At 42.6% G+C, this 17,701-nt stretch overlaps 1 protein-coding gene across 2 annotated transcripts in view; it reads right to left on the bottom strand.

Annotated features, from left to right (window-relative positions):
- The window catches only part of CNST (consortin, connexin sorting protein), a 405,923-nt gene that overhangs the window by 286,241 nt on the left and 101,981 nt on the right, over positions 1-17,701 (bottom strand). For both annotated transcript variants that reach the window (XM_053711046.1, XM_053711045.1), the window contains exon 3: positions 15,430-15,883. In XM_053711046.1, the coding sequence (XP_053567021.1) occupies positions 15,430-15,826 (397 nt within the window). In that variant the 5' untranslated portion in view covers positions 15,827-15,883. The remainder of the gene's footprint in view (positions 1-15,429; positions 15,884-17,701) is intronic.

Raw genomic sequence — 17,701 nt, forward strand, 5'->3', positions numbered from 1 at the left:
AACCAGGGCGGGCCGTGGACCGGACACACCGTTGGAGAAAGTAATTTATCAGGTAAACATAAATTCTGTTTTCTCCAACATAGGTGTGTCCGGTCCACGGCGTCATCCTTACTTGTGGGAACCAATACCAAAGCTTTAGGACACGGATGAAGGGAGGGAGCAAATCAGGTCACCTAAATGGAAGGCACCACGGCTTGCAAAACCTTTCTCCCAAAAACAGCCTCAGAAGAAGCAAAAGTATCAAACTTGTAAAATTTGGTAAAAGTGTGCAGTGAAGACCAAGTCGCTGCCCTACATATCTGATCAACAGAAGCCTCGTTCTTGAAGGCCCATGTGGAAGCCACAGCCCTAGTGGAATGAGCTGTGATTCTTTCAGGAGGCTGCCGTCCGGCAGTCTCGTAAGCCAATCTGATGATGCTTTTAATCCAAAAAGAGAGAGAGGTAGAAGTTGCTTTTTGACCTCTCCTTTTACCAGAATAAACAACAAACAAGGAAGATGTTTGTCTAAAATCCTTTGTAGCATCTAAATAGAATTTTAGAGCGCGAACAACATCCAAATTGTGCAACAAACGTTCCTTCTTCGAAACTGGTTTCGGACACAAAGAAGGCACGACTATCTCCTGGTTAATGTTTTTGTTAGAAACAACTTTTGGAAGAAAACCAGGTTTAGTACGTAAAACCACCTTATCTGCATGGAACACCAGATAAGGAGGAGAACACTGCAGAGCAGATAATTCTGAAACTCTTCTAGCAGAAGAAATTGCAACCAAAAACAAAAAACTTTCCAAGATAATAACTTAATATCAACGGAATGTAAGGGTTCAAACGGAACCCCCTGAAGAACTGAAAGAACTAAGTTGAGACTCCAAGGAGGAGTCAAAGGTTTGTAAACAGGCTTGATTCTAACCAGAGCCTGAACAAAGGCTTGAACATCTGGCACAGCTGCCAGCTTTTTGTGAAGTAACACAGACAAGGCAGAAATCTGTCCCTTCAAGGAACTTGCAGATAATCCTTTCTCCAATCCTTCTTGGAGAAAAGATAGAATCTTAGGAATCTTTACCTTGTCCCAGGGGAATCCTTTAGATTCACACCAACAGATATATTTTTTCCATATTTTGTGGTAAATTTTTCTAGTTACAGGCTTTCTGGCCTGAACAAGAGTATCAATAACAGAATCTGAGAACCCTCGTTTTGATAAAATCAAGCGTTCAATCTCCAAGCAGTCAGCTGGAGTGAGACCAGATTCGGATGTTCGAACGGACCTTGAACAAGAAGGTCTCGTCTCAAAGGTAGCTTCCATGGTGGAGCCGATGACATATTCACCAGATCTGCATACCAAGTCCTGCGTGGCCACGCAGGAGCTATCAAGATCACCGACGCCCTCTCCTGATGGATCCTGGCTACCAGCCTGGGGATGAGAGGAAACGGCGGGAATACATAAGCTAGTTTGAAGGTCCAAGGTGCTACTAGTGCATCTACTAGAGTCGCCTTGGGATCCCTGGATCTGGACCCGTAGCAAGGAACCTTGAAGTTCTGACGAGAGGCCATCAGATCCATGTCTGGAATGCCCCACAGTTGAGTGATTTGGGCAAAGATTTCCGGATGGAGTTCCCACTCCCCCGGATGCAATGTCTGACGACTCAGAAAATCCGCTTCCCAATTTTCCACTCCTGGGATGTGGATTGCAGACAAGTGGCAGGAGTGATCCTCCGCCCATTGAATTATCTTGGTCACTTCTTCCATCGCCAGGGAACTCCTTGTTCCCCCCTGATGGTTGATATATGCAACTGTCGTCATGTTGTCTGATTGAAACCTTATGAATTTGGCCTTTGCTAGATGAGGCCAAGCTCTGAGAGCATTGAATATCGCTCTCAGTTCCAGAATGTTTATCGGGAGAAGAGATTCTTCCCGAGACCATAGACCCTGAGCTTTCAGGGATTCCCAGACCGCGCCCCAGCCCACTCAGACTGGCGTCGGTCGTGACAATGACCCACTCTGGTCTGCGGAAGCTCATTCCCTGTGACAGGTTGTCCAGGGTCAGCCACCAACGGAGTGAATCTCTGGTCCTTTGATCTACTTGAATCTTCGGAGACAAGTCTGTATAATCCCCATTCCACTGTCTGAGCATGCACAGTTGTAATGGTCTTAGATGAATGCGCGCAAAAGGAACTATGTCCATTGCCGCTACCATCAAACCTATTACTTCCATGCACTGCGCTATGGAAGGAAGAGGAACGGAATGAAGTGTCCGACAAGAGTTTAGAAGTTTTGTTTTTCTGGCCTCTGTCAGAAAAATCCTCATTTCTAAGGAGTCTATTATTGTTCCCAAGAAGGGAACCCTTGTCGACGGAGATAGAGAACTCTTTTCCACGTTCACTTTCCATCCGTGAGATCTGAGAAAGGCCAGGACTATGTCCGTGTGAGCCTTTGCTTGAGGAAGGGACGACGCTTGAATCAGAATGTCGTCCAAGTAAGGTACTACTGCAATGCCCCTTGGTCTTAGCACCGCTAGAAGGGACCCTAGTACCTTTGTGAAAATCCTTGGAGCAGTGGCTAATCCGAAAGGAAGCGCCACGAACTGGTAATGCTTGTCCAGGAATGCGAACCTTAGGAACCGATGATGTTCCTTGTGGATAGGAATATGTAGATACGCATCCTATAAATCCACCGTGGTCATGAATTGACCTTCCTGGATGGAAGGAAGAATTGTTCGAATGGTTTCCATCTTGAACGATGGAACCTTGAGAAACTTGTTTAAGATCTTGAGATCTAAGATTGGTCTGAACGTTCCCTCTTTTTTGGGAACTATGAACAGATTGGAGTAGAACCCCATCCCTTGTTCTCCTAATGGAACAGGATGAATCACTCCCATTTTTAGCAGGTCTTCTACACAATGTAAGAATGCCTGTCTTTTTATGTGGTCTGAAGACAATTGAGACCTGTGGAACCTCCCCCTTGGGGGAAGCCCCTTGAATTCCAGAAGATAACCTTGGGAGACTATTTCTAGTGCCCAAGGATCCAGAACATCTCTTGCCCAAGCCTGAGCGAAGAGAGAGAGTCTGCCCCCCACCAGATCCGGTCCCGGATCGGGGGCCAACATTTCATGCTGTCTTGGTAGCAGTGGCAGGTTTCTTGGCCTGCTTACCCTTGTTCCAGCCTTGCATCGGTCTCCAGGCTGGTTTGGGTTGAGAAGTATTACCCTCTTGCTTAGAGGATGTAGAATTAGAGGCTGGTCCGTTTCTGCGAAAGGGACGAAAATTAGGCTTATTTCTAGCCTTAAAAGACCTATCCTGAGGAAGGGCGTGGCCCTTTCCCCCAGGTGATGTCTGAAATAATCTCTTTCAAATCAGGTCCAAACAGTGTTTTGCCCTTGAAAGGGATGTTAAGCAATTTTGTCTTGGAAGACACATCCGCTGACCAAGACTTTAGCCAAAGCGCTCTGCGCACCACGATAGCAAACCCTGAATTTTTCGCCGCTAATCTAGCTAATTGCAAAGCGGCATCTAGAATAAAAGAGTTAGCCAATTTAAGTGCTTGAACTCTGTCCATAACCTCCTCATACGAAGATTCTTTACTGAGCGACTTTTCTAGTTCCTCGAACCAGAAACACGCTGCCGTAGTGACAGGAACAATGCATGAAATTGGTTGTAGAAGGTAACCTTGCTGAACAAACATCTTTTTAAGCAAACCCTCTAATTTTTTATCCATAGGATCTTTGAAAGCACAACTATCTTCTATGGGAATAGTAGTGCGTTTGTTTAGAGTAGAAACCGCCCCCTCGACCTTGGGGACTGTCTGCCATAAGTCCTTTCTGGGGTCGACTATAGGAAAAAATTTCTTAAATATAGGGGGAGGGAACAAAAGGTATGCCGGGCCTTTCCCATTCTTTATTTACTATGTCCGCCACCCGCTTGGGTATAGGAAAAGCTTCGGGGGGCACCGGAACCTCTAGGAACTTGTCCATCTTACATAATTTCTCTGGAATGACCAAATTGTCACAATCATCCAGAGTAGATAATACCTCCTTAAGCAGTGCGCGGAGATGTTCTAATTTAAATTTAAATGTAACAACATCAGGTTCAGCTTGTTGAGAAATTTTTCCTGAATCTGAAATTTCTCCCTCAGACAAAACCTCCCTCCTGGCCCCTTGAGATTGGTGTGAGGGTATGTCAGAACAGTTATCATCAGCGCCCTCTTGCTTCAGTGTTTAAAACAGAGCAATCGCGCTTTCTCTGATAAGTAGGCATTTTGGATAAAAGATTTGCTATGGAGTTATCCATTACAACCGTTAATTGTTGCATGGTAATAAGTATTGGCGCACTAGATGTACTAGGGGCCTCCAGTGTGGGCAAAACTGGTGTAGACACAGTAGGGGATGATGTAGTATGTTTACTCCCCTCATTTGAGGAATCATCTTGGGCAATATCATTATCTGTGGCATTACTGTCCTTACTTTGTTTGGACACTATGGCACAATTATCACATAAATTTAAATGGGGAGACACATTGGCTTTCATACATATAGAACATAGCTTATCTGATGGTACAGACATGTTAAACAGGCTTAAACTTGTCAACAAAGCACAAAAAACGTTTTAAAATAAAACCGTTACTGTCTCTTTAAATTTCAAACTGAAAACACTTTATTACTGAATATGTGAAAAAGTATGAAGGAATTGTTCAAAATTCACCAAAATTTCACCACAGTGTCTTAAAGCCTTAAAAGTATTGCACACCAAATTTGGAAGCTTTAACCCTTAAAATAACGGAACAGGAGCCGTTTTTAACTTTAACCCCTTTACAGTCCCTGGTATCTGCTTTGCTGAGACCCAACCAAGCCCAAAGGGGAATACGATACCAAATGATGCCTTCAGAAAGTCTTTTCTATGTATCAGAGCTCCTCACACATGCGACTGCATGTCATGCCTCTCAAAAACAAGTGCGCAATACCGGCGCGAAAATGAGGCTCTGCCTATGATTAGGGAAAGCCCCTAAAGAATAAGGTGTCTAAAACAGTGCCTGCCGATATTATTTTACCAAAATACCCAGATTAAATGATTCCTCAAGGCTAAATATGTGTAATATATGAATCGATTTAGCCCAGAAAAAGTCTACAGTCTTAATAAGCCCTTGTGAAGCCCTTATTTACTTTCTGAATAAAAATGGCTTACCGGATCCCATAGGGAAAATGACAGCTTCCAGCATTACATCGTCTTGTTAGAATGTGTCATACCTCAAGCAGCAAAAGACTGCTCACTGTTCCCCCAACTGAAGTTAATTCCTCTCAACAGTCCTGTGTGGAACAGCCATGGATTTTAGTAACGGTTGCTAAAATCATTTTCCTCTTACAAACAGAAATCTTCATCTCTTTTCTGTTTCAGAGTAAATAGTACATACCAGCACTATTTTAAAATAACAAACTCTTGATTGAATAATAAAAACTACAGTTAAACACTAAAAAACTCTAAGCCATCTCCGTGGAGATGTTGCCTGTACAACGGCAAAGAGAATGACTGGGGTAGGCGGAGCCTAGGAGGGATCATGTGACCAGCTTTGCTGGGCTCTTTGCCATTTCCTGTTGGGGAAGAGAATATCCCACAAGTAAGGATGACGCCGTGGACCGGACACACCTATGTTGGAGAAAACTTGATTTTATAAAGTTCTATACAGTCCCCACCCGACTACTGTACAATTTACAATCTAGCTATAATATTTTTATAATCTGATAATCTTTCTCCAGTGAATGCAAAACTAACTCAAAAAATGTTCTCTCCATATCTTTTCTATCCTACTGTTGGTAGGCGCGGACACTGACAATTTATCAAGTTACAGTTTGTATGACTTGGCCTGTATAAATCTAAAATAGAAAACATCATTACTAAAGCTCAGAAACATAACAAACCGCAGGAAAAAAAAACCCTCATCGGATTAACCTTTAAAAAGCAAAAATAGACTGCAAGGAAACAGTGCTGGTGTCCTAACCACTTCATATTAACCCCTTAACGACCGAGGACGTGCAGGGTACGTCCTCAGAAAAAAGGCAGTTAACGCCTGAGGACGTACCCTGCACATCCTCGGTGTGGAAAGCAGCTGGAAGCGATCCTGCTCGCTTCCAGCTGCTTTCCGGTTATTGCAGTGATGCCTCGATATGGAGGCATCCTGCAATAACCTTTTACGGCCATCCGATGCAGAGAGAGCCACTCTGTGGCCCTCTCTGCACCGGACATCGATGGCCGGTATCGTTGGTGGGTGGGAGCCGGTGTGGGAGGTGGGTGGCGGCCATCGATGGCCCTGGTCATGTGGAGGGGGGCGGGATCGTGGGCGGATACGTCCGGGGGCGAGCGCGGGCACGCGCACGTGCACAAGGGGGCGGACGCGTGCACGGGGAGGGAGCGGGTGGGAACTGCTACACTACGGAAAAAATGTGTCCCAAAATAAAAGTGGGACAAAATTTAAATATATAAAAAAACCTTAGGTGTCATTTAGGTGGTGGGGGTTGGTCCGTGGGGGGGGGGGGGGGGGGGGGGTTGGGGGATTGAGCTACACTACAGAAAAAAAATAAAAATAAAAAAAAAATAAAAAACATTTGATTGTTCAAACTGGGTACTGGCAGACAGCTGCCAGTACCCAAGATGGCCCCCAATAAGGCTGAGAGGGAGGCTTAGAGAGCTGTTTTGGGAGGGATCAGGGAGGTTGGGGGTTAAGGGGGGATCCTAAACACAGCATATGTAAATATGCTTTTTTTTTTTTTTCTTAAAAAAAAAAAACTTTTATTTTAGTACTGGCAGACTTTCTGCCAGTACTTAAGATGGCGGTGACAATTGTGGGGTGGGGGAGAGAAGGGAGCTGTTTGGGAGGGATCAGGGGGTGGGATGTGTCAGGTGGGAGGCTGATCTCTACACTAAAGCTAAAATTAACCCTGCAAGCTCCCTACAAACTACCTAATTAACCCCTTCACTGCTAGCCATAATACACGTGTGATGCGCAGCAGCATTTAGCGACTTTCTAATTACCATAAAGCAACGCCAAAGTCATATATGTCTGCTATTTCTGAACAAAGGGCATCCCAGAGAAGCATTTACAACCATTTGTGCCATAATTGCACAAGCTGTTTGTAAATAATTTCAGTGAGAAACCTAAAATTGTAAAAAAAATTAACGTTTTTTTTACTTTGATCGCATTTGGCGGTGAAATGGGGGCATGAAATATATTAAAATGGGCCTAGATCAATACTTGGGGTTGTCTACTACGCTACACTAAAGCTAAAATTAACCCTAGAAGCTCCCTACATGCTCCCTAATTAACCCCTTCAATGCTGGGCATAATACACGTATTGTGCGCAGTGGCATTTAGCAGCCTTCTAATTACCAAAAAGCAAAGCCAAAGCCATATATGTCTGCTATTTCTGAACAAAGGGGATCCCAGAGAAGCATTTACAACCATTTATTCTATAATTGCATAAGTTGTTTGTAAATAATTTCAGTGAGAAACCTAAAGTTTGTGAAAAAATTTGTGAAAAAACATAATTTATGCTTACCTGATAAATTCCTTTCTTCTGTAGTGTGATCAGTCCACGGGTCATCATTACTTCTGGGATATTACTCCTCCCCAACAGGAAGTGCAAGAGGATTCACCCAGCAGAGCTGCATATAGCTCCTCCCCTCTACGTCACTCCCAGTCATTCGACCAAGGACCAACGAGAAAGGAAAAGCCAAGGGTGAAGTGGTGACTGGAGTATAAATTAAAAAATATTTACCTGCCTTAAAAACAGGGCGGGCCGTGGACTGATCACACTACAGAAGAAAGGAATTTATCAGGTAAGCATAAATTATGTTTTCTTCTGTTAAGTGTGATCAGTCCACGGGTCATCATTACTTCTGGGATACCAATACCAAAGCAAAAGTACACGGATGACGGGAGGGATAGGCAGGCTCTTTATACAGAAGGAACCACTGCCTGAAGAACCTTTCTCCCAAAAATAGCCTCCGATGAAGCAAAAGTGTCAAATTTGTAAAATTTGGAAAAAGTATGAAGCGAAGACCAAGTTGCAGCCTTGCAAATCTGTTCAACAGAGGCCTCATTCTTGAAGGCCCAAGTGGAAGCCACAGCTCTAGTAGAATGAGCTGTAATTCTTTCAGGAGGCTGCTGTCCAGCAGTCTCATAAGCTAAACGAATTATGCTACGAAGCCAAAAAGAAAGAGGTAGCGGAAGCTTTTTGACCTCTCCTCTGCCCAGAGTAAATGACAAACAGAGAAGACGTTTGTCGAAATTCCTTAGTTGCCTGTAAGTAAAATTTTAGAGCACGGACTACATCCAGGTTGTGCAGTAGACGTTCCTTCTTTGAAGAAGGATTTGGGCATAAAGAAGGAACAACAATCTCTTGATTGATATTCCTGTTAGTAACTACCTTAGGTAAGAACCCAGGTTTAGAACGCAGGACTACCTTATCCGAATGAAAAATCAAATAAGGAGAATCACAATGTAAGGCTGATAATTCAGAGACTCTTCGAGCCGAGGAAATAGCCATTAAAAATAGAACTTTCCAAGATAACAACTTTATATCAATGGAATGAAGGGGTTCAAACGGAACGCCCTGTAAAACATTAAGAACAAGGTTTAAACTCCATGGTGGAGCAACAGTTTTAAACACAGGCTTAATCCTGGCCAAAGCCTGACAAAAAGCCTGGACGTCAGGAACTTCTGACAGACGTTTGTGTAACAGAATGGACAGAGCTGAGATCTGTCCCTTTAATGAACTAGCAGATAAACCCTTTTCTAAACCTTCTTGTAGAAAAGACAATATCCTAGGAATCCTAACCTTACTCCAAGAGTAACCTTTGGATTCACACCAATATAGGTATTTACGCCATATCTTATGGTAAATCTTTCTGGTAACAGGTTTCCTAGCCTGTATTAAGGTATCAATAACTGACTCAGAAAACCCACGTCTTGATAAAATCAAGCGTTCAATTTCCAAGCAGTCAGCTTCAGAGAAGTTAGATTTTGATGTTTGAAGGGACCCTGTATCAGAAGGTCCTGTTTCAGAGGTAGAGACCAAGGTGGACAGGATGACATGTCCACCAGGACTGCATACCAAGTCCTGCGTGGCCACGCAGGTGCTATTAGAATCACTGATGCTCTCTCTTGTTTGATTCTGGCAATCAATCGAGGAAGCAACGGGAAGGGTGGAAACACGTAAGCCATCCTGAAGTCCCAAGGTGCTGTCAGAGCATCTATCAGGACTGCTCCTGGATCCCTGGATCTGGACCCGTAACGAGGAAGCTTGGCGTTCTGTCGAGACGCCATGAGATCTATCTCTGGTTGGCCCAAACGTCGAAGTATTTGGGCAAAGACCTCCGGATGAAGTTCCCACTCCCCCGGATGAAAAGTCTGACGACTTAAGAAATCCGCCTCCCAGTTCTCCACTCCCGGGATGTGGATTGCTGACAGGTGGCAAGAGTGAGACTCTGCCCAGCGAATTATCTTTGATACTTCCATCATAGCTAGGGAGCTTCTTGTCCCTCCCTGATGGTTGATGTAAGCTACAGTCGTGATGTTGTCCGACTGAAACCTGATGAACCCCCGAGTTGTCAACTGGGGCCAAGCCAGGAGGGCATTGAGAACTGCTCTCAATTCCAGAATGTTTATTGGCAGGAGACTCTCCTCCTGACTCCATTGTCCCTGAGCCTTCAGAGAATTCCAGACGGCACCCCAACCTAGAAGGCTGGCGTCTGTTGTTACAATTGTCCAGTCTGGTCTGCTGAATGGCATCCCCCTGAACAGATGTGGCCGAGAAAGCCACCATAGAAGAGAATTTCTGGTCTCTTGATCCAGATTCAGAGAAGGGGATAAGTCTGAGTAATCCCCATTCCACTGACTTAGCATGCACAGTTGCAGTGGTCTGAGGTGTAAGCGTGCAAAGGGTACTATGTCCATTGCCGCTACCATTAAGCCGATTACCTCCATGCATTGAGCCACTGACGGGTGTTGAATGGAATGAAGGGTGCGGCAAGCACTTTGAAGTCTTGTTAGCCTGTCCTCTGTCAGGTAAATCTTCATTTCTACAGAATCTATAAGAGTCCCCAGGAAGGGAACTCTTGTGAGTGGAACGAGTGAACTTTTCTTTTCGTTCACCTTCCATCCATGTGACCTTAGAAATGCCAGCACTAACTCTGTATGAGACTTGGCAGTTTGGAAGCTTGAAGCTTGTATCAGAATGTCGTCTAGGTAAGGAGCTACCGAGATTCCCCGCGGTCTTAGTACCGCCAGAAGAGCACCCAGAACCTTTGTGAAGATTCTTGGAGCTGTAGCCAATCCGAATGGAAGAGCCACAAACTGGTAATGCCTGTCTAGGAAGGCAAACCTTAGGTACCGATAATGATCTTTGTGAATCGGTATGTGAAGGTAAGCATCTTTTAAATCTACAGTGGTCATGTACTGACCCTCTTGGATCATAGGTAAAATTGTCCGAATAGTCTCCATCTTGAACGATGGAACTCTTAGGAATTTGTTTAGGATCTTTAAGTCCAGGATTGGTCTGAAAGTTCCCTCTTTTTTGGGAACCACAAACAGATTTGAGTAAAACCCCTGTCCCTGTTCCGATCGTGGAACTGGATGGATTACTCCCATTAACAAGAGCTCTTGTACGCAGCGTAGAAACGCCTCTTTCTTTGTCTGGATTGTTGACAATCTTGACAGATGAAATCTCTCTCTTGGAGGAGAGTATTTGAAGTCCAGTAGGTATCCCTGAGATATTATCTCTAGCGCCCAGGGATCCTGAACATCTCTTGCCCAAGCCTGGGCGAAGAGAGAAAGTCTGCCCCCCACTAGATCCGATCCCGGATCGGGGGCCCTCAATTCATGCTGTTTTAGGGGCAGCAGCAGGTTTCCTAGTCTGCTTGCCCTTGTTCCAGGACTGGTTAGGTTTCCAGCCTTGTCTGTAGCGAGCAACAGCTCCTTCCTGTTTTGGTGCAGAGGAAGTTGATGCTGCTCCTGCTTTGAAATTACGAAAGGAACGAAAATTAGACTGTCTAGTCTTGGCTTTGGCCTGAGGCAGGGCATGGCCTTTACCTCCTGTAATGTCAGCGATAATCTCTTTCAACCCGGGCCCGAATAAGGTCTGCCCTTTGAAAGGTATATTAAGCAATTTAGACTTAGAAGTAACATCAGCTGACCAGGATTTTAGCCACAGCGCCCTGCGTGCCTGAATGGCGAATCCTGAATTTTTCGCCGTAAGTTTAGTAAGATGTACTACGGCCTCCGAAATGAAAGAATTAGCTAGTTTAAGGACTCTAAGCCTGTCCGTAATGTCGTCCAGAGTAGCTGAACCAATGTTCTCTTCCAGAGACTCAATCCAGAATGCCGCTGCAGCCGTGATCGGCGCAATGCATGCAAGGGGTTGCAATATAAAACCTTGTTGAACAAACATTTTCTTAAGGTAACCCTCTAACTTTTTATCCATTGGATCTGAAAAAGCACAGCTATCCTCCACCGGGATAGTGGTACGCTTAGCTAAGGTAGAAACTGCTCCCTCCACCTTAGGGACCGTTTGCCATAAGTCCCTTGTGGTGGCGTCTATTGGAAAAAAATTTCTAAATATCGGAGGGGGTGAGAACGGCACACCGGGTCTATCCCACTCCTTAGTAACAATTTCAGTAAGTCTCTTAGGTATAGGAAAAACCTCAGTACTCGTCGGTACCGCAAAATATTTATCCAACCTACACATTTTCTCTGGTATTGCAACTGTGTTACAATCATTCAGAGCCGCTAACACCTCCCCTAGTAATACACGGAGGTTTTCCAGTTTAAATTTAAAATTTGAAATATCTGAATCCAGTCTGTTTGGATCAGAACCGTCACCCACAGAATGAAGTTCTCCGTCCTCATGTTCTGCCACCTGTGACGCAGTTTCTGACATGGCCCTAATATTATCAGCGCACTCTGTTCTCACCCCAGAGTGATCACGCTTACCTCTTAGTTCTGGTAATTTAGCCAAAACCTCAGTCATAACAGTAGCCATATCCTGTAATGTGATTTGTAATGGCCGCCCAGATGTACTCGGCGCTACAATATCACGCACCTCCCTCTGAGCGGGAGATGTAGGTACTGACACGTGAGGCGAGTTAGTCGGCATAACTCTCCCCTCGTTGTTTGGTGAAATTTGTTCAATTTGTACAGATTGACTTTTATTTAAAGTAGCATCAATACAGTTAGTACATAAATTTCTATTGGGCTCCACTTTGGCATTGCAACAAATGACACAGGTATCATCCTCTGAATCAGACATGTTTAACACACTAGCAAATAAACTTGCAACTTGGAAATACAATTCAATTAGAATAATATTAAAACGTACTGTGCCTTTAAGAAGCACAGAAGATTTATGACAGTTGAAAATTAATAAATTGAAACAGTTATAGCCTCAATCCTTGTAAACAACACAACTTTAGCAAAGGTTTAATCCCATTAGCAAAGATAACAAATTCTGAAAGCAGGAAACAAATTACAGAATAAACGTTTTTTATCTCAGTCAAACTATAATTCTCACAGCTCTGCTGAGAGAAATTACCTCCCTCAAAATAAGTTTTGAAGACCCCTGAGCTCTGTAGAGATGAACCGGATCATGCAGGGAATACAATGAGTTGCTGACTGAAATATTTGATGCGTAGTAAAAGCGCCAAAAAACGGCCCCTCCCCCTCACACACAGCAGTGAGGGAGAACAGAAACTGTCAGAAAACAGATTAAGCAACTGCCAAGTGGAAAAATAGTGCCCAAACATTTATTCACTCAGTACCTCAGCAAATGAAAACGATTTTACATTCCAGCAAAAACGTTAAACATAATCTCTAGTTATTAAACAGCTTTATGTATTTCATACAGTGTAATTCTAGTGAAGTACCATTCCCCAGAATACTGAAGTGTAAAGTATACATACATGACATTATATCGGTATGGCAGGATTTTCTCATCAATTCCATTGTCAGAAAATAAAAACTGCTACATACCTCTATGCAGATTCATCTGCCCGCTGTCCCCTGATCTGAAGTTTACCTCTCCTCAGATGGCCGAGAAACAGCAATATGATCTTAACTACTCCGGCTAAAATCATAACAAAAACTCTGGTAGATTCTTCTTCAAACTCTGCCAGAGAGATAATAACACACTCCGGTGCTATTTTAAAATAACAAACTTTTGATTGAAGATATAAAACTAAGTATAATCACCATAGTCCTCTCACACATCCTATCTAGTCGTTGGGTGCAAGAGAATGACTGGGAGTGACGTAGAGGGGAGGAGCTATATGCAGCTCTGCTGGGTGAATCCTCTTGCACTTCCTGTTGGGGAGGAGTAATATCCCAGAAGTAATGATGACCCGTGGACTGATCACACTTAACAGAAGAAAGTGAAAAAAAATTTTATTTGATCGCATTTGGCGGTGAAATAGTGGAATGAAATATACCAAAATGGGCCTAGATCAATACTTTGGGATGTCTTTGAAAAAAAAATATATACATGTCAAGGGATATTCAGGGATTCCTGAAAGATATTAGTGTCCCAATGTAACTAGCGCTAATTTTGAAAAAAAGTGGTTTGGAAATAGCAAAGTGCTACTTGTATTTATGGCCCTATAACTTGCAAAAAAAGCAAAGAAGATGTAAACATTGGGTATTTCTAAACTCAGGACAAAATTTAGAAACTATTTAGCATGGGTGTTTTTTGGTGGTTGTAGATGTGTAACAGATTTTGGGGGTCAAAGTTAGAAAAAGTGTGTTTATTTCCATGTTTTCTTCATATTTTATAATGTTTTTTATAGTAAATTATAAGATGTAATGAAAATAATGGTATCTTTTGAACGTCAATTTAATGGCGAGAAAAACGGTATATAATATGTGTGGGTACAGTAAATGAGTAAGAGGAAAATTACAGCTAAACACAAACACCGCAAAAATGTAAAAATAGCCTTGGTCCCAAACGGACAGAAAATGGAAAAGTGCTGCGGTCATTAAGGGGTTAAAGATTACAAAAAAAAATTGTAGATATTCATTTAATATCACAGCTAATGCAGCCATAACTCAACCCAATCATGAAATCGTTAGGGGACATGATAGACAGATGTCCCAATTAATAACAGTGCAACCAATATGTAGTTAAGTAGACTAAGTGTAATTTAATTGACAGCCTGAGAGTACTGCTCTCTGCCCACACATGAACGGAAGGTGCATTTTGCATGTCTTTTTCAGAGATCAACAGCTATATAGAAAAAACAATTCATGTTTTTGCTAATCTGCTAAAGAGAGGAGAAAGTCAGAATTAAAGGGATATGAAATCCAATTTTTTTTTCTTTCATGATTCAGATAGTTCATGCAATTTTAAAGGAATACTAACTTTTACTAAATTTAGTATAAAAAACCACATGTAATAAGTAAGATGTATGAAGTAAAACTTACTGACCTACAAATGTTGAAAAACCAAGCCGCATAACGTTAAAAAAAGCATCTTTATTTTTGGATGATTACATCATAATATCCAGCCCCCAATTTTCGGCACTACCTGTTTTAAAACTATAACCAATCATATTTGGTGTTTTTGCATATCATTATCAGATTAAATAGTTCTCATTCGCATGCGCATTATCAACTATTGAAGCCGAAATTGCCCTTAGCTAGATTGGAATCACCTTGCGCTTTTTAGACCAAAATCTATTCAATTGGTTCTCCAGGCTTTCTATGTACAATAGAAACACTATTAGCCTGCACAACCTGATCTTCAAAGCACTGCTGGATCTTATGATGTACGATCAATAGAGCATGTCTTCTATGTTCCAGGCAGTCTTTAGTGGAGTGACATTTGCGGTGACGATGTGCAATCTTGCGCATGCGCAGAGAGAATTTTAGGCGCCATATTCCAACTGCAGTTGACAGCCAGGATTGGAGACGAGCAAAGTATACCCACGGAGTGGGTTTGGAAAATAATTTATTAAAGAAGATTATGGCGATATGGTAAAAATCTCATAATGAGATCCTATTGAGAACATGCTTATTTTGGGTAGTTAGTTCGTAACAAGCATCATTAAATTTTGCTTACAGTGTCCCTTTAAGCCACTTTCTAATTTACTTTCTAATTTACTCCCATTATTGTCTTTGTTCTCTTGCTATCTTTATTTGAAAAACAGGACTCTAAGCTTGGAAGACGGCCCATTTTTGGTTCAGCACCTAGGTAGCACATGCTGATTGGTGGCTACATTGTATGCTCTATTTCCCGAATTTTTCTACTCCAATCCCCGGGCCTCCCTATTCACTTGCTGATAAATATCTCAACGCTTTATTTTCAGACTGCAGCGCACTTATCAAGCAGAAACAAAAAATATCTGAGTAAACAAAAACCAAAGACAAAAATTGTCCATTTAAAAAGATAAAAATGCAACTCACCGCTTGCTTTTTCATTACAGTTCTTTTTATTTCGGTTACTCCGCCTGCTGCTAAGCCGTTTTTCTTTAGCGATGGCTATCTCTCTGCTTGAGAGGGCAGCCTCGGCTAGACTTTCCCCCACTGTGCGATCATGGTCCCCACAGCCCGCCTTGCAACTGAGCTGGCCACACATGAGATTGCAGTTTTCGTTGTTATTAAGGCTATCCTGGTCGTCTACACCTCGAGTCATTCCTTCTCCACTTATCAATATCCCCCTCTTTTCTCCATCAACCTTGTTTTTATTTACATCTGATACCAGCGAATATGTGGCGTTCTCTGTGGCTCCATCATCAGAAACGACTGGGCCTCCTCCTGCACTAGTTTGCTGGTCTTCCAGCAGCGTTTGATCAGTGCTCATTGTGTTGAGGTGTGCAGGAACTTTTTTTTCTTCTTCTAAGTACAACTTTTGTCAAGCCTGAAAATTAAAGACAAGAAATTGGCAATTACGAAAAAAGGAGACATATTTGTTTCTTGTATTTAAAGAGATATGAAAAACAAATTTTTATTTCATTATTCACTGTGTAAATTTCTTTTTTAAACTTTCCAATTTTTATTCTATTATTAAATTAACTTTGTTCTCTTGCTACCCTTTGTTGAAAGCAGGTAGGTAGGCTCAGGAGCGTCTAGAACACCATAGAGCAGCAGTTTAGCAAGAATGGTTTTAAAGGGACATGAAACCCACATTTTTTCTTTCATGATTTAGAAAGAGAATGCAATTTTAAACATCTTTCTAATTTACTTTTATTATCTAATTTGTTTTATTCTCTTGATATTCTTTGCTGAAAAGCATATCTAGATATGCTCGGTAACTGCTGATTGGTTGCTGCACATAGAAGCCTCATGTGATTGGCTCACCCATGTGCATTGCTTTTTCTTCAAATAAGGATATCTAAAAAATGAAGCAAAATAAATAATAGAAGTAAAACAGAATTTATGCTTACCTGATAAATTACTTTCTCCAACGGTGTGTCCGGTCCACGGCGTCATCCTTACTTGTGGGATATTCTCTTCCCCAACAGGAAATGGCAAAGAGCCCAGCAAAGCTGGTCACATGATCCCTCCTAGGCTCCGCCTACCCCAGTCATTCGACCGACGTACAGGAGGAAATATGCATAGGAGAAACCATATGATACCGTGGTGACTGTAGTTAGAGAAAATAATTCATCAGACCTGATTAAAAAAACCAGGGCGGGCCGTGGACCGGACACACCGTTGGAGAAAGTAATTTATCAGGTAAGCATAAATTCTGTTTTCTCCAACATAGGTGTGTCCGGTCCACGGCGTCATCCTTACTTGTGGGAACCAATACCAAAGCTTTAGGACACGGATGAAGGGAGGGAGCAAATCAGGTCACCTAAATGGAAGGCACCACGGCTTGCAAAACCTTTCTCCCAAAAATAGCCTCTGAAGAAGCAAAAGTATCAAATTTGTAAAATTTGGCAAAAGTGTGCAGTGAAGACCAAGTCGCTGCCTTACATATCTGGTCAACAGAAGCCTCGTTCTTGAAGGCCCATGTGGAAGCCACAGCCCTAGTGGAATGAGCTTTGATTCTTTCAGGAGGCTGCCGTCCGGCAGTCTCATAAGCCAATTGGATAATGCTTTTAAGCCAAAAAGAAAGAGAGGTAGAAGTTGCTTTTTGACCTCTCCTTTTACCAGAATAAACAACAAACAAAGAAGATGTTTGTCTGAAATCTTTAGTGGCCTCTAAATAGAATTTTAGAGCACGGACTACGTCCAAATTGTGCAACAAACGTTCCTTCTTTGAAACTGGATTCGGACACAAAGAAGGTACAACTATCTCCTGGTTAATATTCTTGTTGGAAACAACTTTCGGAAGAAAACCAGGCTTAGTACGCAAAACCACCTTATCTGCATGGAACACCAGATAGGGCGGAGAACACTGCAGAGCAGATAACTCAGAAACTCTTCTAGCAGAAGAAATTGCAACCAAAAACAAAACTTTCCAAGATAATAACTTAATATCTACGGAATGTAAGGGTTCAAACGGAACCCCTTGAAGAACTGAAAGAACTAGATTAAGACTCCAGGGAGGAGTCAAAGGTCTGTAAACAGGCTTGATTCTAACCAGAGCCTGAACAAACGCTTGAACGTCTGGCACAGCTGCCAGCCTTTTGTGAAGTAAAACAGATAACGCAGAGATCTGTCCCTTCAGAGAACTTGCAGATAATCCTTTCTCCAAACCTTCTTGTAGAAAGGATAGAATCTTAGGAAT

The sequence above is a fragment of the Bombina bombina genome, chromosome 4, assembly GCF_027579735.1.
Source record: "Bombina bombina isolate aBomBom1 chromosome 4, aBomBom1.pri, whole genome shotgun sequence".
Taxonomy (NCBI): Eukaryota; Metazoa; Chordata; class Amphibia; order Anura; family Bombinatoridae; genus Bombina; species Bombina bombina.